Raw genomic sequence first — 21,321 nt, 5'->3', positions numbered from 1 at the left:
ACACATGAAAAGATGCTCAACAGCATCACTCATCATCAGGGAAATGCAAATCAAAACCATAATGAGATATCACCTCGTACCAGCCAGGATGGCTAAAATAAAAAACACAAGAAACTACAGGTGTTGGCAAAAAGAAAAAGAAACCGTCTTGCACTGTTGGTGGGGATGCAAATTGGTGCAACCACTGTGGAATAGGGTATAGAAATTCCTCAAAAAGTTAAAAACAGAACTACCCTATGATTCAGTAATCACGCTATTGGGTATTTACCCAAAAAACACAAAAACACTAATTCAAAGGCGTACGTGCACCCCTGTGTTTATTGCATTCTTTACAAAAGCTAAATCATGGAAGCAGCCCAAGTGTCCATCAATAGACGAATGGATAAGGAAGAGGTGATATATATATATATACAATGGAACGTTATTTAGCCACAAAAAAGAATGAAATCTTGCCATTTGCAGCAACATGGATGAAACTAGAGAATACAATGCTAAGTAAAATAAGTCAATCAGAGAAAGACAAATACCATTTAATCTCACCTGTATTTGGAATTTAAGAAACAATACAAATGAGCAAAGGAAAAAAAGGGACAAACCGAGCTTCATTAAGTTATGTGGTAAAACTGCCTCTCCTCCTAACTCACATTCTGGCCCTCCACTCAGTAGTTGTGTGACCAGAGACAAGTTGTTTATATCTTAGTGTCCTGAACCCTGAACCCATAAAATGGGAATTATTATGGAGTCCATCTCACTGGGCTGTGAATAAAATGCAGGAGATACTTAAAATGCTAACTGGTATGTAGTAAGCCTTCAATGAATATAATCTATTATTATTGTCTTGTAGATATAGTTTTTTAAGGGAAACCCTTAGGAAATTCTACTAAGGGCCATGTGGACCTATTGAAGATGCACAGCTTTGCCTTTTAGGGATAATTACTGAGGCAGCAGTGGGGAGGATGAACCAGAGTGGGGAAAAAGGGATTTGGAGACTAAAGCTGAGATTGTCCTCACATGAAAATCAATGAGACATTATTCATCTAAAGAATTAAAGATATACATATACATACATATATATATATATATATATAATTGTTTCCAAAGTATACAGAATTTGAATTTTTCATAAAAATTCAAATAAAAATATATGTAAAAATTAGAATTGTTTTTCATTACAAATATTAAGCTAAATCCAAAATTACCTATTAAAGGGAAGCCAACTACAACTGTAATTAATGAGTATCAAATCTTGAAATAAAAGTTTTTAAAACACAAATTGCTTAATATTACAGAAGCTTTTTCTGCACTTGACCTGCTTATGCTAAACTGTCAGTACTTTTCCAGAACCACGTATTGGAACGGGAAGAAGAGAATATGGATTTCCATAGTAGTGGGAAAGGCAACTTCATTTTGGTGAGTCTGTCTACTCTCCTAAACTCCTGGGGTGGAACTGTGGGTCACAGGGAAGGTGTGTGTGGCTGGCTTTAGCAGGAAACCCCAGACAGTTCTTTAACGTGGCTGAACCAGTTGACAACTCCTCTCAGCAGTGTGGGACCGTCCCAGAGCCTTATTTGGCATTTTCCATAATTTTCATTTGGACATTCTGGTGGGTGTGCACAATGCTTTTTCTATAACCAACACTTTATCTTTAACGCTTTATTAATATCCATTCTCTCTGGAAAGGGAATCCAGCTTTGCCAGCCCACCCACCTTTGGGGCAGAGGGGAGGGAAGGAGGGAGTCATCTCCGGAAGGTCCTCAGCGGGGGCCCAAGCACAAGAGGGCAGGTGGGCTGCTGCAAGGCCATGCAGAGGGATTCTCAGCTCCACTCCCCTGCATTACCTTGTTTCCTAGTCTTTCCTCCTCTCTCTGCTTCTCGCTTTTCCACATCTCTGCTGGGTCAAACCCTGCTCGCTCTGCAAAGGTTGCTCAGAACTGACCTTCTCCAAATAGCCCCTCACCTCTCCGCAGCTATTTTCTTGAGGTCGACAAGGCAAGGGCGTGGTAAGAGGGGCAAATCATTAACCAAGTCTCGTTTCTTCATGTGAGGAACAGGAGAGCCTGAGCAACATTGAGTCTGCGTCCTAGAGTCTATGTTTTATGAACCTTTAAGGCACTGGGAGCGCAAAAACACAAACAGAACTGTGTATTCCCGTGGTTGAGCCCCAGTGCGGTGCCCAAAGCCTATGCTTTGAAGGTCCTCGGGCGTCTCTGTCTGCAGGTCTCGGATGCGTCTGCGTCTTGGACTGTCCACTCTATTGGGTGGTGGCCTGACGCATCTTTGTGCAAGTCTGTTGGCGGGGTGTTACCTGAGATCCCGCAGCCCTCCCAGGCGCCGGAGGTGGAGCGAGCCCTCTCCAGGCTCCGAAGGATTGCGGGTTCTGTGTCGAATCTGCTGGCGGTCACCCACCCGGCGCGGCGTCGCGGGGTTGGGGAATGTGCGGCTGCGCGCGCGCCGCGGCGTTTACGCGGCGATTTCATCATGCTCCCGGCCGGGCCGCGCGCGCCGCTTCCGCCGCCGCCCGCCCCGGACCGCCCAGGCCCGCCGGCTCATGCCCTCTCTGCGCCCAGCGCTGCTTAGAGCCGCTCGCGCCGTGCTGCTACTGTCGCTGCCGTCCCGGCTCCCGGCCCAGCCTCTGCTCCGGCCCTGCCGGCGCCTCAGCACGCCCGCCCGCGCCCCGACCTCATTCCCCGCCGCAGCCTCCCGGAGCAGCATGGACGGCACCGGGGCTGAGGAGGTGCTCGCCCCTCTCAGGCTCGCAGTGCGCCAGCAGGTACCGGCATTCTGCGTCTCTCCTCGGCCCCGGGCTCTTCTCCCTCTGGTCTGCTCCGCGTCATCCTCTGTCCTCCTCGGGCACCCGTCCACCTCGCGAGTTGCTCCTTTCCTTCATCCGCTGGAAGCCCTTGGTTTCCTGGCATCTTCCTCGTCTCCCCCGATTCGGACTCAAGTCCCCGCGTGCGTCGGCCACCTTCCGTGTCGTGGACACGCGTCCTAGCCTCTCCTTGGGTGACTCCCTCGGATCCCCTTCGACATCCTGAGTCCGTCTCCTCGCGATCTGCTCTCCTTTCCCAATCCTTGTTAATGTCTGCGCCTTTCCTCTCTCCCATGGGGCTGGGATCTGTGACCTTTGGTACTTCTCCTGGCCTAGCTCAATAACCTCAACTTCAGTTTTCCAATCTCTGCGGTGTTCTTTGTGCCACCCAGGTGGTGAGGTTCCCAGTTCTTTCCCGGTCAGAGGAGAAGCTGTCTGTTTTGTCTTAAGACCGGACTCTTTTTTTTTTTTTTTTTGTAAATCTTCAGGATGCTTTGAACAATGTTTCCTCCTTGACACCTTCCTTCATTTAGTGCTTGGTTTTGCCGAATGATCGGCTGAGAAATAAGTTGAAGCGTGGATGTGAGGAGGTGTTGAACTTCTTTTTCTAATCATGATGTGAGTTCATCATCCTTAGCTCATCGTCCTTCGCTCCTGTCATCTTCTCTGGGTTCTTAATAGTCTTTTAGACTATTTGGAGTGAGTGAGCTTTCAGATCGTAAACCTGGGAAACTGTAAATATTGTTGGGTTCCTGGGTGAAGTCAGCCATCCTCTGTATGGAACACTGAAATTTGATTTTGCGGAAAGGAGGGAAGTTTCATGGACTGGAGTGCTTGGTAATTTAATACAGGCCTCCTTTTCCTAGGGTACTGCATGAATATTAGAATTTAGAAAGGACAAGGAAAAGATTAGTTCAAGTGGATTCCTACATCAAGTCAGGCAGAGCCAAAAGCTTGGAATAGGACCCCAGAATTGATGACCTAGGAGTAAATACCAAATAGGTTTCTCCTGCACGGGTGCCTGATGCAATAACTTCCCTTAGCTACGGAGGGTGGAACCCTCTGTCTCTCGGAAATAATTCATTGGGGCACAGTTGCCAGAAATTCAGCAAATTTTGCCACTTTGTAATGTCTGCTTCTCTCTAGTTTGAGAGTGACTGATTCAATAGTATTTTGTTTTGAAATTTCACTATAGGCTTAATTTTTTCTTATCCTTGGTGTCAGAAGGCTGTGTATGCTTATTCTCTGTTTCCCTCCACCCACCCTACCCAAATAAATTAGGTGTGGTTCCTTTGTCTTTCCTGTAACTCACAATTTTTTTTCCATATCTTTTACTTGAAGAAGGAGAATACATCTAATTTGGGAAAACACACCCCCAAACCCCTCCCTCTGCCACGTTTGCCTGAAACTGCTGTGCAGATTATCCATGTGTAGTAAGACTATGGGACTAGTGTAACAGAAGTCAACTTTGATCATGGAACAACTTTCCGATGCAGTTACTATTAGTGTATTGTTTATGTTAGCTTGGGGTTTTTTTTTGTTTGTTTGTTTTTGTTTTGGGGACTTTAAATTTTTTTCTGAAGATGTAAGTTAGTTGATGTCAGTTCGAGTTCTTTTTCCATTTCTCTAGGACCACACATGTATCAGTTAGCTACCTGGAACTTTGAATCACACAGATTCCAGTGTCAGCTGGAAGGGAATTTAAAGATCACTTACTTAAAGCCTTTTTTTTTTTTTTTTTTTGCTTATGAGGAGATGAGACACTATCACATCTATCCATTTGACATACTTCCATTGGGAAGTTAGTGCAGTTGAAGACATTCTTGGAGTGGGATTTTTAAGGCACTTAACAGCTGGTCTTGTTAGTGGCATGTGTTGTTTTTTTTTTTTAATTTTTGAAAAAATTTATTTATTTTTGATAGAGACAGAGCACAAGTGGGGGAGGGGCAGAGAGAGAAGGAGACACAGAATCCAAAGCAGGCTCCAGGCTCTGAGCTATCAGCACAGAACCCGCCGCGGGGCTTGAACTCACAGACAGTGAGATCATGACCTGTCTTTGAGATCATGACCTGAGGTGAAGTCGGACGCTTAGCCGACCGAGCCACCCAGGTGCCTGTCATGTGTTTTATATAAATTTGCTAATCTGCTAGACTGCGTGGATGATGCTGCTTTTTCATTTGTTGATTGACTGAAATGTATTTTCCCATGGCATATTCTTAGTCATTTCCTGGAGAATTAGTTATGGAACTTGTTGGAGGGCTTCAGAGTATCTAGAAAACGCATTAGTTGTTTGATCAAGGGCACCCTAAGGCAGTTGAAGTTTTTAAAATTTTTATTAGTATTATTATTTTTAGTAATCTATACTCCCAAGTTTGGGCTCAAATTCACATGCTCCCTGAGCTGAGCCAGCCAGGCAGCCCAGGGCAATTGAGTTTTAAAAAAAGGTGGGTATAAGCACAGTATGGCCAACCTTCGTTTTGCCAAATAAGAGTAATTAAAAAATTTGTGTAATCCTCAGACCACCATCTGCTTTCCCCTTTCATTTTATAAAAGAAAGTATATTTTAATACAGAAAAGCACATTATAACTCAAAGAACAGTCTTTTTTTTTTTTTTTTTTTTTTTTTTTTTTTTTTTTTTTTTAAGGCTTTATTTTTTAAGTAATCTCTATACCCAGGGTGGGGCTCGAACTCACAACCTGGAGATCAAAAGTCATATGATCTACCAACAGAGTCAGTCAGGCACCCCGTTTTAAAAATTTAATTATTTATTTGTTTTTAATATTTTAGTTAGTTAATATACAGTGCAATATTGGTTTCAGAAGTAGAATTCAGTGATTCATCCCTTACATACAACACCCCCATCACAACAGGTGCTCTTTCTTAGTTACCCCTCACCCATCACCCATCCAGCCCATCTCCCACCCATGTCCCTCCATCAACCCTCAGTGTTTTCTTTATTGTTAAGAGTCTCTTGTAGTTTGTTTACCTTTATTCTTTACCCCCCTCCCCGTATGTTCATCTGTTTTATATCTGAAATTCCACATATGAGTGAAATCATATATTTGTCTTTTCCTGATTGACTTATTTAGCTTAGCATAATACACTCTAGTTCCATCCACGTTGCAGATAGCAAGATTTTGTTCTTTTTGATGGCTGAGTAGTATCTCATTGTGTATATGTACTACATCTGTATCCATTCATCAGTTGGTGGACATTTGGGCTCTCTCCATAGTTTGGCTATTGTTGATAATGCTGCTATAAACATGGGGGTGCATGTACCCCTTCAAATCTGTATTTTTGTATCCTTTGGGTAAATACCTAATAGTGCAGTTGCTGGATTGTAGGGTAGTTCTATTTTTAGTTTTTTGAGGAACCTCCATACTGTTCTCTAGAGTGGCTGCACCAGTTTGCATTCCCACCAGCAGTGCAAGAGGGTTCCCCTTTCTCTGTATCCCCGTTTTTAAGCAGCCTTTTATATTTATTATTTATTAATTAATATTTATTTTTTATATTTAATAGGTTTAGGTTTGAAAAAAAGATCTAATGCATTGTCCCTTTTAATTGTTTTTTCCTTTTTACTGTGTGTTGGAAAAACATCTGTCTTGGAGTGTCTTGTTTGGGAACTATTGCTCTATGGCAGTGGTTCTCTGGTCTGCAAACCCTTGGTGGTCCTTAAGTTCAAAGTCAGTTTCATAATAAAACTGAGATGTTATTTTCGTTTTTTACTGTGTTGTTAATCTGCACTGAAAATGCAAAAGCAGTGGTGAATATAACTGCCTGCCCTTACTGCTAATCAAATGAGGACACCAAACCAAGTCCTATTGTCTGTCATACTCTGACAGTTAAAAAAAAAAAAAAAAAAAAAAAAAAGAAGTCAGTTTTGCTTTAGAGTGTCCTTGATGGAGCAGTAAAAATTATTAATTTTATTAAATCCAGGCCTTTGTTCTTACATCTTCTTAATGTTCTGTATGACAAAATGGGAAATACACATAAAGCATACGAAATATGATGATTGTCTCAGGAAGAACACTCATGTGATTGAGTTGCAAGCTGACCTATCTGCTTATTTTCACAGAACACTATTTGTAAAATTCAGTTTGAGCATTCATTTTCTGGAAAATGAGTGACGTGAGTCTGTCATTTCAAGGAAACAACTGATGGTATATGTAGCCAATAATAAGATCAGGTTTTCGGTTAATTTTAGAGTTTTGGAAAACTTACCTGCTGCATAAGCTTGACAGACTTTTCTGATGGGATGAGTGGTGATATTAACAAATGTACTTGTTTTGATACAGTATGATAAACAGGTCAGTATTTAGAAGATCTACATAACTGGGTTAACATTTTCCAAATGACCAGTACATGTTGTTATGGAATCAAATATTGGTAAGAGATTTATTCAGAGTCTAAGATACATCAGTGAATTTAATGTAACAGAGTATAAAAAGTTCCTTGTTATAGTTTCCAATTCCACATTGCTACTAACCTTTAAGAAACTATGACTTGTCAGAATTTTGGCATAGTCTAAAGAAGAATATTCACAATTATTTGTTTTTAAAAAAAAAAATTTTTTTTTCAACGTTTTTTAATTTATTTTTGGGACAGAGAGAGACAGAGCATGAATGGGGGAGGGGCAGAGAGAGAGGGAGACACAGAATCGGAAACAGGCTCCAGGCTCTGAGCCATCAGCCCAGAGCCCGACGCGGGGCTCGAACTCACGGACCGCGAGATCGTGACCTGGCTGAAGTCGGACGCTTAACCGACTGCGCCACCCAGGCGCCCCTCACAATTATTTGAAAAGACTTTTAAAATTCTCCCTTAACTTATGATACTCTTTGTATACTTTACCATTAAAATGTTATTTTGCAAGATGGGCAGATACACACATCTAACTGTCTTCTATTAAGCTAGAAATTAAGGGATTTGCAAAATTACAAAACTGTCACTGTTTTTCGTTTTGTTTTGGCAAATACAGTCATTTTTACAAAAATGTTATTTTTATTCATGTTAGCACATATTGAGCTTTTATTTTTACTTTAAAAGAATTAATAACTATTTTTAAATTTGCATTTTAATTTTTTTTTTTTTTTGAATGGAGCCCTGCTCAGCTTTTGACTTTTTTTTTTTTTAATTTTATTTAAATCCAAGTTAGTTAACATGTAGCGTAATAATGGTTTTAGGAGTAGAATTTAGTGATTGACCACTTCCATGTAACACCCAGTGCTCATCCCAACAAGTGCCCTCCTTAATGCCCATCACCCACTTAGCTCATCATGCATTTTAATTTCTAATATAGCACAAATAGGTAGAAATAACCCACAATAACAAAAGCTGTTTGGGATCCTCAGTATTTTTTTTTTTAAGTTTATTGATTTATTTTGCGAGGGGGGTGGGGAGAGAGAGAGAGAGAATGAGAATCACAAGCAGGCTCTGCACTATCAGTGCAGAACCCGATGTAGGGCTCGAACTCATGAACTGTGAGATGGTGACTTTAGCTGAAACCAAGAGCTGGTTGCTTAACCGACTGTGTCACCCAGGCACCCTGGGATCCTCAGTAATTTTTAACAGTAGAAAGGGGTTCTAAGACCAAGAAGGTGTAGAACTGATGCGTTAGGGGAATGTAAAGGGCTCAGAATGCTGCCCACAGTGCATGGTATACTCTTGGTAAATGTTAAGTATTGATCTGAAAGGATTGTGGCTTGTTAGAGCACTAGTGTTACCAAACAAACCATTGCTGGCATGGAGCTCACATTTTCTTGGGATTGCCAGTTTGATAACATTTTGCACCTTTACAAGAGGATTGATGTCTTCTGAATTTGGTGAGATAGGATGATAGAGGAACCTTTTTAGTGCTTACTTGGGAGGTCTTTAATAATGATTTACTGTCTGAACCTCTTACATGTCTAATGGTGGGAATAGACATGTGAATAACATTACTTGTGTTTCAGTATTTCAAACTTTCTTTTGCTGTGATGGGGAAGATACAGGTGAAACTCTCATCTTGGTAGCAGTAAGAAGTCTTAGGGTTAAGAGCCCTGGATTTTTCTCTGCTTTGATTTTTCTGGACTGTGAGTGTACATTAAAGCTCTTGCTTAATCCAAAGGGCAAGTGAAAAGTTTATGAAGTTTTTGTCAAGGATTATAATACACTTGGGAATCTGAGATGAACTCAACAAGAGTCCTCTACCCACGTATGTGTAAAGGCAGCATCTTACAAGGCCAGAAAATGTTTTCTTGTTGGGTTTTCTTGGCCAACTGAATATGCACCATGATATATATGAAGGATCCATTAAGAAGATCCCTTGGAATGATTTCTCATCTAATAGCTACCCTGCTTTATAATCAGAGGCTTTTAGTTATTAATATGTGTTTTAATGGTAGGAATTTACCCAGGAACTAAGCTTCTCAAGGATAATTTAGAGATGTTGATGATATTTCATGTCAGTTTCATTCAGTACATACATACCATACATGGAAGCACAACCCAAAATATAATTGATTGGTGAACAAAGAAGGAAGAAAAATAGTTAGAAGTTAGGACTTCTTAAGTACCTTCATTCCATGTTTAGATCACCTCCAGTTCTTTTGTTTTCAGGATTGGATCATTACAAATCACGGTTTAATTATTCTATTATTCAGAATAAACACGATTATTTCCTTTCTTCACTGCATTTTACAGATGACTAACCCAGTGTGGGAATCCTCACTCACATACTGCTTCTTTTTAATAGCTGCACTTTCTTTGATGTATGTATTCTATGCCTGAACCTTAAAAGACCAAAAAAAAAAAGTGCTTCAAGGGAATTTATTTTAAATTCTTCCTGTCTTTACTTTTACGTGTGGCCTTGCTTGGTAGTGTTCTATGAGAAGCTCCAAAAGAAAAAGTGTATGAAATATGTGGGAGTGCTAATACTTGACATATAGGGGATAGGTATTCAGAAGAACTACTTGCTTACTTATTCAGTCATTCATGAAGAACCACCATTTGCCAACCTCTTTTCAAAACAGAGGTTTCCACAGAGTTCTTATCCTCATCAAAAAGCAGTTAGTGAACATTTATGAGATAGGTGCTCTTGGTAGGTAGAGGAAAGGAAAAGAACCACTGAATAAAGAATAAGTCACTAGATATTGACTGAATACTAAGTGCTTTGTACTGTGCTAGGTTTAGTTTGTGATATCAATCAACAAATATTTGAGTGCCAGAATTGACATGCCAGAATTCCCATCTTAAAAGGGCCTACTTTATACTGACAGGGACAAATAAAATGTGTGTAAATAAATAAGGCACTGGATTGATAGGGTGACTTCAGTTATTGTAAGTGAAATGAAGAAGCTAAAGTTAGAAGATGACTGAGGATGTTGCTTTAGCTGGAGAGGCCAGCACAACGGTATAAAGACTGTTAGTGTGTAATCACACCAGACTCATTTGCATAAGATAAAATAAGAGGAATAACCAATTCAGTGGCTCTCAACTTTCAGACCCAGTGTCCCTTTTTACACCAGATATTTTGGAATCCCCCATTACGATCTGATAATGAAATTCATAGAAAATATCTATAAAATCTAATTAAAGTATGTGTACACATTATGTTTTAAGTGTAATACAAAGAAATAATTTATAATAAAATAATTTGTATTTCTTTTTTAAAATGTTTGTTTATTTTGAGAGAGCATACGGCATCCTGGGGAGGGCCAGAGAGGTAGGGGGAGAGAGAATCCCAAGCAGGCTCTGTGCTGTCAGCGCAGAGCTCTATTTGGAGCTCAGTCCCACGAATTGTGGGGTCATGACCTGGGCCAAAATCAAGAGTCGGATGCTTAACCGATTGAGCCACCCAGGTGCCCCTAAAATAATGTGTATTTCATTGTGTAAATTCTTGGGTATGAATCCACTGGAAGTTATGCAGAAGTAAGCGAATGCTTATACCTGTACATGGATTTACAGTGAGTGTGATTGTAATGGATACACATTGATAAAGGTGTATCCTGTTGGTTGCCCAGATACCACGACAACATTGCCATTGGTTACATGTTGTTGTTTGTTTCAAATAATAACTCTTTGTAAAATTGTGAACAAAACAGTGTATAGTTTAGTCTTCATTTAAATTATATTTTCCTGGCATTCCTGGAAAACTCAGTGGAGGTTAAAACTGGGAGAATACTTCTTATTATATGTAAGCAGAGTTAGGTTCTAGGTTCAGGTAATTATAAACATCTTTGTCACCTCCTGACCAGGACGTTCTAAAGTAGAGTGAATTGCAGAGAGGGAAACTGTCACTGAAAGAGGGGAAGTAAGTGGGAGCTTAGACGATGTCAGCAACAAGAGGAAAGGGTAATGATGGGCACTTCAAAGGAGCTTGTGTTTTAGAAGGAGGAAAGAGAAATCAGTTTGAAAGTGCAGAGAGGAGTAAGGAAGACATGATCCCATTTCCAGCCTCTGAGGATCAAAGGGCTGGGATAGAAAACTCACCCTGTAGTTGAAACAGCGTCAAGAGGGGGAACTATTGTAATGCTGGAGTATTTGGGAAATGAGTTTCATTAAGTGAAGGAAGATACTTTTGGATAAGAGGATGAACATTGTTGAAAGCATGGGGGTAGGAACAGTCACCAAACTAAGAATGCTATGTGTTTGTGAGAAGTTTACAAAGGTGGGAGAGAAATGACATGAATTAGGGTGGTTTGGGGTGAGTGTCTCTCAGTGCAGACACCTTTGGATGAGAACCAAACTGGTCATCTCTTCTAGCAATCTAGTTTGTGAGGTGTGAAAGGGGGAGTGTAGATTGAAATTTGAAACTGACCACATATTGGAGGTAAAGAAGGATAACTTGATGTTTCTTGTTTGGAAAGTGGTAGATGTTGTTAACAAATAGCAATACATAGGAGAAGGAACAAGTTTAGGACAGAGAACAATAATAATTCAGTCATAAACAAGTTGTGTTTGAAGTATTTGAAAATGACTCAGCCACAACCAAGTTCGGGTATTTTATAGCATGATAACAGCTATCAGTTTTTGTGTGTCTGATGTTTGTTAGGTACTGTTGAAAATATTCTACTTAAATTGTTTCATTTACTCTTTATAGCAATTCAGTGAGGTATTATCATCCTGATTTTATAGTTGAGGAAACGAGCTCAAAGAGGTTTCAGCTTGTTCAAGGTTTCACAGTTACCTGATCAGGGATGAAAAATCCACGTCTTTAATCCCTCATAAATACCATATTTTACAGACTTGTCTAGATGTGGATTTTTGTTTTGCATGTCGTTTGAATTTCATTGTGCTTCCTAAATCTGAGAATTCCTGTCTTTGAGCAATTATAGAAAAATTCAGTCATTATCTTTTCTTTTTTTTTTTTTAATTTTTTTTTTAACATTTATTTATTTTTGAGAGACAGAGAGAGACAGAGTATGAGCAGGGGAGGGGCAGAGAGAGAGAGGGAGACACAGAATTCAAAGCAGGCTCTGTGCTCCGAGCTGTCAGCACAGAGCCCGACGCGGGGCCCGAACCCACACACTGCGAGATCATGACCCGAGCTGAAGTCGGACACTTAACTGACTGAGCCACCCAGGCGCCCTAGTCATTATCTTTTCAAATGGAACCTCTTACAGATTTTCTTTACTTTCTTTGAGAATTCTGGCTGGATAAACGTTAGACTCTCTTTTTTTCTGTGTCTCATTACCCTGTTTATGTTTTTAACTCTTTGTCTCGCTGCTCCATTCCATGGATTACCCATGGCTAATTTATTTAGGTCTATACTCTTAAGTCACTAATTCTCTCTTCTACTTTGATCTGCTATTTAACGTGTCCAGTGAGTTTTTAATTTCTGTGATTCATTTCTAGATGACCGATTTTTTCCCCTTTTTTATTGTTTATATTGAAGTATATCTGACACACAGTGTTAACATAGGTGTACAACATAGTGATTTGACAGGTTTATACATTATGCTGTGCTCACCACAAGAATAACTACCACCTGTCACCATACAACACTATTACGGTATCATTGACTATATTCTCTGTGCTGTACCTTTTATCCTCATGACTTATTCATTCCATAACTAGAAGCCTGTGTCTCCCACTCCTCTTCACTCATTTTCCCCAGTCCTCACCCTCTCCCCCTGTCATCTCATGGGACCTGAACCTGTGTGGTTCTTTTTCAGGTTTCCTGATGGTTTTTGATAGTCTCTTATTTATTGCTCATGTTTTTGACTCCTTTCATTATTTTTTTTAAAACCGTCTTAAGCGTTTACAAAGTGTATTTGATCATTCTAATACTTTGGAGGCTCTAATTCTGTTGTCATTTCTGCTGAGTCTCATCTATGGTGGCTTGTTTCCTCATGTGTTTTTAAATTTTGAGTTGAGTGCTTATTATTTTGGTGACCTTGATCTGTGAAAATCCTAAAAAGCCTATGTGGAAGGTCTAGAGAGCAGTTACTTCTGCTGGAAACCCAAAGGCTCTATCAAGTTGACAACTTTAATTTCTCAGCTTGAAGTTTCCCAGACCATGTAAGTAATGTTTGTTTGCCTTCTCAGATTACTTACTCCACCACATTACCCTAAGTGTTGGGATCAGTGTACAGGTGGTAGGTTGTTGGAAGTGAACAAGATATTCCAGAGAAATCAGTGAGGAAAAATTCCAACAATTAAGGAAAGGGCAGAGGCGGGGGATGCCTGGGTGGCTCAGTCGGTTAAACGTCCGACTTCGGCTCTGGTCACGATCTCGCAGTTTGAGTTTGAGCCCCACATCCGGCTCTGTGCTGACAGCTGAGAGCCTGGAGCCTGCTTCGAATTTTGTGTCTCCCTCTCTCTCTCTGCCCCTCCCCCATTCATGCTCTGTCTCTCCCTCTCTCTCTCTCTCTCAATAATTAAAAAAACAAAAAAGTTAAAAAAAAATAGAAAAGGGCAGAGGAATATGAGTCAGTAGTGACCCAGAAGAAATGGGGTGTCTGGGCGGCTCAGTCGGTTAGGCTTCTGACTTTGGCTCAGGTCATGATCTTAGGGTTCTTGGGTTTCAGCCCTGTGTCTGGCTCTGTGCTGACGATGTGGAGCCTGCTTGGGATTCTCTCTCTTTCCCTCTCTCTCTGCCCCTCCCCAACTCACGCTATCTCTTTCTTTCTCTCTCAAAAATAAAATAAATAAACTTAAAAAAAAAGAAATGGCCAGAGAAGTAGGTGGGAAAGCAATATAGTCTGTTTTTTGTAAATAGGGGAGAGATTCAAGGGGAGGGTGGTTGATTTACTGGCTCTTCGTGTTCTCAGTACTAACCTGTTCTTTCATACTTTTTATCAATGCTTTTCTCTCCTCCTTTTCCATTTGTCCCCTCTCCCAAAAGGAAAAAGAAAGCACACTAGTACTTATCCCCTTAGAACATAGTTATTTGTATAGTAATCTGGGTTTGTGTGTTTTGCTGAGGGCACAGACCTTCAGTTATTTATGACCTCTCACGTAATAAACATTTGAATTGCCTTATTCTTACACAGATGCTTTTTAAAAGGCATGCTTAAAAACACATTCAAAACTTTTCTTGACTTCTGAAACCAGTCCTGACTATACATTCTCTTTGTTGGCCAGGGAGATCTTGTACGAAAACTGAAAGAAGATAAAGCACCCCAAGTAGATGTAGACAAAGCCGTAGCAGAGCTCAAAGCACGGAAGAGGGTCCTGGAAGCAAAGGTGAGTCTTGGGATCCTAAAATAGGAACGTAAATTGGTCTAGGATTGTTAATCTGTCAGGGTGGGAAAGACCTAGAAGAGTGTCTGAACAAGTATCATTTGCTTTATCTCTATTTATCCAGAATGCCTTCTCCTCCCCCGCTACCCAGCAGACTTCTCATCCTTTCAAATTGCATCTCAAAATGTCACCTTTTCTATGAAGCCTCCCTGACTTCTGACCTCCCCCTCCCCCAAATGCTAGACTCAGTATGCTCCGTGAATTTCCCTGGAAGGCATTGTGCTCACTCTTCTTTATGAATTCTTCCATGCCTGTAAATAGTGGTTTTGTGTTAAATTTTTTCTTTTAAGGAAAAGGTATATCCATCTAATACTTGCTCCCAAATCTTTCAAACAATAAATCTCCCATCACCAAATTGAAATCGTGTGGAATTCTAATTCATGATCTTACTACTGTAATCCACTAAAAATTCAGACATTGCTTATCAGTATCTGCATCTAAGGAAGCTTAGTCTTGTAATCTTAGAAATGATCATATACTTTGCTAAATAATTAAGTAAAAGTACCTTTTCTGTAACTCAAAGGGGGAAAAAACCCTAAGGTTTCTATTTTTTAAAGGCATCAAAATCTTGTCTGATAAATTTTATATTGAATTTTGTTGAGGAATAAACTGAATTCACATATATAAATTCATATTTCCACTCACCCCTCCAGTCACACGTTTTCTATTTAAAAATCCCTTACAGGAGCTAGCATTACAGCCCAAAGATGACATTGTAGACAGAGCAAAAATGGAAGATACCCTGAAGAGGAGATTTTTCTACGATCAAGCTTTTGCTATTTATGGAGGTAGGGGATTAATGATAGAGCAGTTATGTTGTTGGTGGCTTTAATATGTGTTTAAATCAAAAACATGGCTTTTCAATTGATACCTAATTGTATCAAGTCACGTAAAACAGGATATTTTGCTTTTTGTTCCTTTAAAGTTGGCCATTTGGTGTAAAATGAGTTTATGTCTTTCCACCCTACTTATTCTTAAAGACTGCTTTTTTCCATTAGGATGTAGGGAATTGGTAGGGGCCCAGGTATTAAGCACTTAATATGTCCATGTACCTATCAGATAGACTCTTCTTTGGAGCACTCGAGCGCCATTGTAACATTGGCCGGCTGTACTGTGCACCTCCACACAAGGGCAGTGATAAGCCAGGGTCCCCCAGATTATTCTTTATGGCAACTGCCAAGAGAAAACGTTCTTCACAGGTATGTAGATAAATCTCTATAATTATATTTGCCTATCTGCCTATCTGTAGGCAAATACAATTACTGATTAAATGTGTAGTGGTGTTTTTCAGTTAGTGGAGATCATTGCAGTAGTATTAGACTTTTAGTACTTTGCCACTGAAACTTGATTCAGGTTTGGCTAAGCAGATCTCTAAATGTTTAACTTCTTAAGGTTTAAATATAGTGGCTCATATACCCAAGATTAAGTATAGTGGCTCATATACCCAAGAATAATTTAGAGAATTGGGTGCTAAAATGTTAGGTCATTGTTACCAGCTGCTGCAACAAGTTGTATCTATGGCACAAAACTGTAATCTGCTTTTTCATTCTGTTTCTCATATATGGAGGAACATCATTTGCTTTTAGTTTTTTTCTAAACCTACTCGGAATTCTTAATGTGTAAATATAATAAATGGAGTATGAGCTTTTTTTTTTTTTTTTTTTTTCAACGTTTATTTATTTTTGGGACAGAGAGAGACAGAGCATGAACGGGGGAGGGGCAGAGAGAGAGGGAGACACAGAATCGGAAACAGGCTCCAGGCTCCGAGCCATCAGCCCAGAGCCCAACGCGGGGCTCGAACTCGCGGACCGCGAGATCGTGACCCGGCTGAAGTCGGACGCTTAACCGACTGCACCACCCAGGCGCCCCAGGAGTATGAGCTTTTAAATGTTACATCTGTTAGCTAGCTGGAAGTAAGACTCTTCAGTATTGAGAGATTCGAATTGCCGACTTTAATACCTTTTTAGGGAGTATGTGAAGTCTTACAGTTTCTTGTGTCTTTTTGCTTTCATTTGCTTAGAGTGACAAGTTAAAGTCCATGTTTTACTCATTCATATTTTATAGGCGTTAGTGGTCTGTATGATTTTGGGCCAGTTGGATGTGCTTTGAAGAACAATATTATTCAGACCTGGAGGCAGCACTTTATCCAAGAGGAGCAGATCCTAGAGATTGATTGTACTATGCTTACTCCTGAACCAGTTTTAAAGTAAGATCTCTACTTTGGGGGCTGAAATTCTTTAATAATGCATATTTAAATAACTTCTCCTGATTACAAAAACTACCCATATTCACTATAAAAATCTGGAAAATAAAGACAAACAAAGAAAATACATACCTAATGTCCATAGACAGCCATGTTAAAATTACTGTATTTATTCTTACTGTGTTCTTTCTCTGGAAGTCCCTGTATATACATCAACATTAGCAGCACACTGCTTTTTTCATGTAACGTAGGTGAACATTTACTTACATCGCTAAATGTTCTTCTAAAGCGTTTTTAATGACAGCATAGTATTCTCTTGTGGATGTGCCATAATTTATTTAGTTAGTGCCATATTGTAGGCATTTAAATCGTTCCTCATTTTTGAGTCTGCTGAACATCTGATAGATGGATTTTTGCAAATATATATGATTATTGCCTTTGAGTTTTTAGAAGTTCTTGGCAAAGATGTGTATGCATTTAGAATTGAATACTGCTATTTGTGTTGAAGTTTTAACATTCAGGATCCATACTGAGTATCATGAATTCTTGCCTAGTTACATTCCCTATGGTTTCGGCCTTTGCTTAGATCGTTAATAATGGGATAGGCAAGGATTAATTGATTCTGCAAAGTAGCACATGCTTTATGGCAACTTGTGGAAAAGTATAATCTAGTTGATGTCTTTTCCCTATGGGAAGAAAGAATTTAGGGAAAGGGTGAGGATATATTTGAAGAAGAATGTTCTCGGCATACATTATTATCTACCATGGATACATCATTATATACATACGGGAGCTTCCACCTCTCAGATGCATAGATATAAGCTTAATATACTCCATATAGCAGGAAGATTGTCTTATAAGGTAAAGTCTATGTTTTAATTTGTATGAAAGTGACAGATTGGCTTGGCATTTGTTAACTTAGGACCTCTGGCCACGTAGATAAATTTGCTGACTTCATGGTGAAAGATGTAAAAAATGGAGAGTGTTTTCGCGCTGACCATCTGTTAAAAGGTATGGTTTTTCATCTCAGATACTCTTCCAGGTTGAATTCATCAAAACAAAGGGTTTAGATTAAACTTTTCTCATATTTTTTCTCTTAAAAATTTTTTGGCGCACCCGAAACCAATTTTACCATATCTGTTAACTACAGTTTGAATAAAAATTTGAAATAAAAAAAATTGGGGGGCATAACATACAAAGATTAAAGTGCGCAGATCTTACATATACAGGCATACCTCACTTCATTGCATTCCACCTTATTGTGCTTGGCAGATACTGCATTTTTTTACAAATGGAAGGTTTGTGGCAACCCTGTATCAGGCAAGTCTATTTTTTTTCCAAGCACTGTTTTTCCAACTGCTTTTGCTCACTTTGTCTCTGTCACATTTTGGTAATTCTTGCAATATTTTAAACTTTTTTATAATTACTGTATTTGTTATGGTGATCAGTGATTAGGACTTCCTGAGAGCTCAAATGATAGCATTTTAGCAATAAAATATTTTTGAATAAGGTATGTACTTTTTTAGATATAATGCTGTTGCATATTTAACAGAGTACAGTATGATGCAGACATAACTTTTATAGGTACTGGGAAACCAAAACATTCATTTGACTTGCTTTATTGCAATATTTGTTATATTGTGGTTTGGAACCGAACCCACAGTATATCTGAGGTATGCCTGTATGGATCAAGTCCCTTATTTAACAAGAAGTTTTTATACATGATAAGTAGAAACTCTAAGTCCTACAAAAGAATCAAGACAGTGTTATGGTTCTCCCTGTAAAATCAACCATGGAGTTTATATAAAGTAAGAACACTATCCTTGGATTCATTTTCTTACCACTTCAGCACTGAGTCTCAAAGTACATTTTCCTTTTTCCTATTGATTGAAATTGACATGTACCAACACTGTTCTTATAGCTCATTTACAGAAATTGATGTCTGATAAGAAGTGCTCTGCTGAGAAGAAATCAGAGATGGAAAGTGTCTTGGCTCAGGTGAGTACTTTAGAGATGTTATCACAGTAACTCAGGAAGGTGCTGTCTTTCTTTCAATGTTTGGTGACTGTTGAATTTCACATTGCGCTGACCCTGGCCACAATTGTAAAGAAGTAGAGTTTACCTTCTGTCTCTCTTTGCATTTTTATTTTCTTCTTTCGCTGCCTTTTGTGGCTAATACTTTATGTTAGCCCAAACTAGCAATTCAATGTAAATAGGCATGAAATTTGTTCTATCTCTTTCGAAACCAGTTTTCTGGATTCAATAGCAAAAACCAGACGAGTGGCTGAAGATGAGTGTTGTTCAGTCTTGCTGTAGAGATTTTGGGGAAGATACCTTCATGAGCACTGTCTCATCAGCCACTCGATCTACTTGTTGCACCGTCCCTGACTCCATGCTGTTATTGTTAAAACCCAATGAGCAGGCCCCTGCTTTCCCTATAGACTAAAAGTTTTATAATTTCTGTTTAAGTTGGCAAAGTTTAGGGAAGACAAAAGAGACCATAGAGATAATCGATTCTTTTACCAAGTGCAGGAATACCTTCTATATCAGAAATAGTTCTTATCCTCCTTTTGGGTCACAGATCACTTTAAGAATATTATGAAAACTGCACCTCTTTGCCCCAGGAATATGCACACGCCCGTGTACATATGTTGCTGATTTCTCATGTCGTGTATTCATTTAAGCAAAGTACATTTCTCCAACACCATGTTTGATCATGAGGGTCCATCAAAGCTTACCTCTTAAATTTTATGTACTTCCTTGGGTAAAAATACACACACACATACACACACACACACAGCACTGCTATATTTATACATCTTTTCTTTATATTGGTGTATATATATATATGTGAGGCTGAATGTAGGAATCCCTACCTCTTTGCTTCTTACTCATGAGAATTTATTAGATACTTTTCCACTGTTGCCTTATTTTCTACAAATATGCTGATTTTTCCCTGTGATATCTAGCTTTCTAACGGTAGAGAAATTTTTTCCTTCCTCGTTTAAATTGAAAGAAAATCTCAATTTGGCTGTTGACTAATCTGCCAATTGATTTTAGTCCTTGTGAGGTATATTTTATCCTTTGCTTAAAGCTCATTGCTTTAGTATTGTTGTTCATGGTTTAGTAAATCAGTTCTTGAGTTTTGACAGTTGTAGTTACACATTCATTTCTCATTTCCTTTTCCAAAGGCATGACCTTTAATAGAAAGAAGAAATGAAAAGCACTTCTAATTACCCCTAAATTACTGTTTCCCGTTTAGTATGTTAGACCTACTAAGTTTTTGTGAGTATGTATCTTTGATCTTAGCAGTTTCATTCATTTCCGAGTCAAGTGTCAGAGCAGGAAGTAATTAGCTGATTTGTTAAGTCATAATTTATAGTTTGAAATCTGACTCTGTTTCATCTCATATGCATGGTCTTAGAAGAGCAGTCTGTTTTTTGATTTGCCATATCAGATACACATACAAGCTGTCAATGTAATGTTCAGTGAAAAGTTGGGGACTGTGGTCTAGTACTCAGAAATGGCCCTGGTGGATTCACAGCCAAAGGCCCATCTGTTTACTTGAGTGAGTAATAATATTTTCTCCACCTGTTAGTGCCTTTGATTCCTTTCAGCTGTATGAAGCATGATAGCTTCTTTAAAAGCACCGATTCACCCTCTGAGTTAGGATGAGCTTTATTCCTGTTATGTGGATCCAGTAGCTCAGAATTAATTGTTTTTCTTCTGTATCCATTTTTGCTGACCTATTTCTGAATGTACCAGTTTTTAAAGTCATTTTTTAACTTTCATTTAAAAAAATTGGTAATATATTTTTAAATGTATATTTATTTTTGAGAGAGAGCGAGCATGAGCGGGAGATTTGCAGGGGGGGGGGACAGAGGATCCAAAGCGGGCTCCACAATGACAGTAGAGAGCCTGATGCAGGGCTCAAACTAAAACTGCAAGATCATTATCTGAGTTGAAGTTGGATGCTCAACCGACTGAGCCACCCAGGCGCCCCTAAAAAATTATTTTTTAAAGTTGAATCATTTGTTCCTTAGTGTTTCCTACTATCTGGATTTGGCTGACTGTATCATTTTAATGATATTTTACATGTTCCTCCGTTTCCATATTTCTTGTAATTTGGTAGTCAGATCTAGAGGCCCGATCAGATATCTTTGTCAAGACACTGAGTAAGTAGTATAATGTATGCTATGTGCCAGGCCCTGTGCTAAGTACTTTACATAATCTTTTTTTTTTTTAAGTTTATTTATTTTGAGAGAGAGAGAGCACAAGAAGGGAAGGGGCAGAGAAGGAGAGAGAGAGAGAGAGAGAGAGAGAGAGAAAGAGAGAGAGAGAATCCCAAGCAGGCTCCGCACTGTCAGCACAGAGTCTGACACGGGGCTCGAACTCACGAACCGCAAGATCATGACCTGAGCCAAAATCAAGAGTTAGACACTTAACTGACTGAGCCACCCAGGTGCCCCTACATAGTTGATATTCATAGTAGCCCTTCATAGTGAAGTAGGTTCTGTTTTCCCGTTTCACAGAGAAGCAAAATGAGGCTCTGAGAGGTTAGGTAAGAACTTACTTTTAAGTCACACA

General features: G+C 39.4%; 1 protein-coding gene and 1 long non-coding RNA gene across 3 annotated transcripts in view; one reads left to right on the top strand and one right to left on the bottom strand.

Moving 5' to 3' along the window:
• The window catches only part of LOC147583146 (uncharacterized), a 41,026-nt gene extending 38,536 nt beyond the window's left edge, over positions 1 to 2,490 (bottom strand). Inside the window, exon 1 of the long non-coding RNA XR_015245857.1 lies at positions 1,839 to 2,490. This is a non-coding gene — a long non-coding RNA (uncharacterized LOC147583146). The remainder of the gene's footprint in view (positions 1 to 1,838) is intronic.
• GARS1 (glycyl-tRNA synthetase 1) overlaps positions 2,489 to 21,321 on the top strand; it is a 47,019-nt gene continuing 28,186 nt past the window's right edge. For both annotated transcript variants that reach the window (XM_086693401.1, XM_086693394.1), the window contains exons 1-6: positions 2,489 to 2,770; positions 14,373 to 14,474; positions 15,217 to 15,319; positions 16,596 to 16,737; positions 17,657 to 17,745; positions 18,656 to 18,732. In XM_086693401.1, the coding sequence (XP_086549527.1) occupies positions 2,549 to 2,770; positions 14,373 to 14,474; positions 15,217 to 15,319; positions 16,596 to 16,737; positions 17,657 to 17,745; positions 18,656 to 18,732 (735 nt within the window). In that variant the 5' untranslated portion in view covers positions 2,489 to 2,548. The remainder of the gene's footprint in view (positions 2,771 to 14,372; positions 14,475 to 15,216; positions 15,320 to 16,595; positions 16,738 to 17,656; positions 17,746 to 18,655; positions 18,733 to 21,321) is intronic.

Source organism: Puma concolor, chromosome A2, assembly GCF_028749965.1.
Source record: "Puma concolor isolate L17-30 chromosome A2, mPumCon1.1.hap2, whole genome shotgun sequence".
Taxonomy (NCBI): domain Eukaryota; kingdom Metazoa; phylum Chordata; class Mammalia; order Carnivora; family Felidae; genus Puma; species Puma concolor.
The sequence above is the reverse complement of the archived record's forward strand: the minus strand, read 5'-3'. Positions and strand labels throughout refer to the sequence as shown.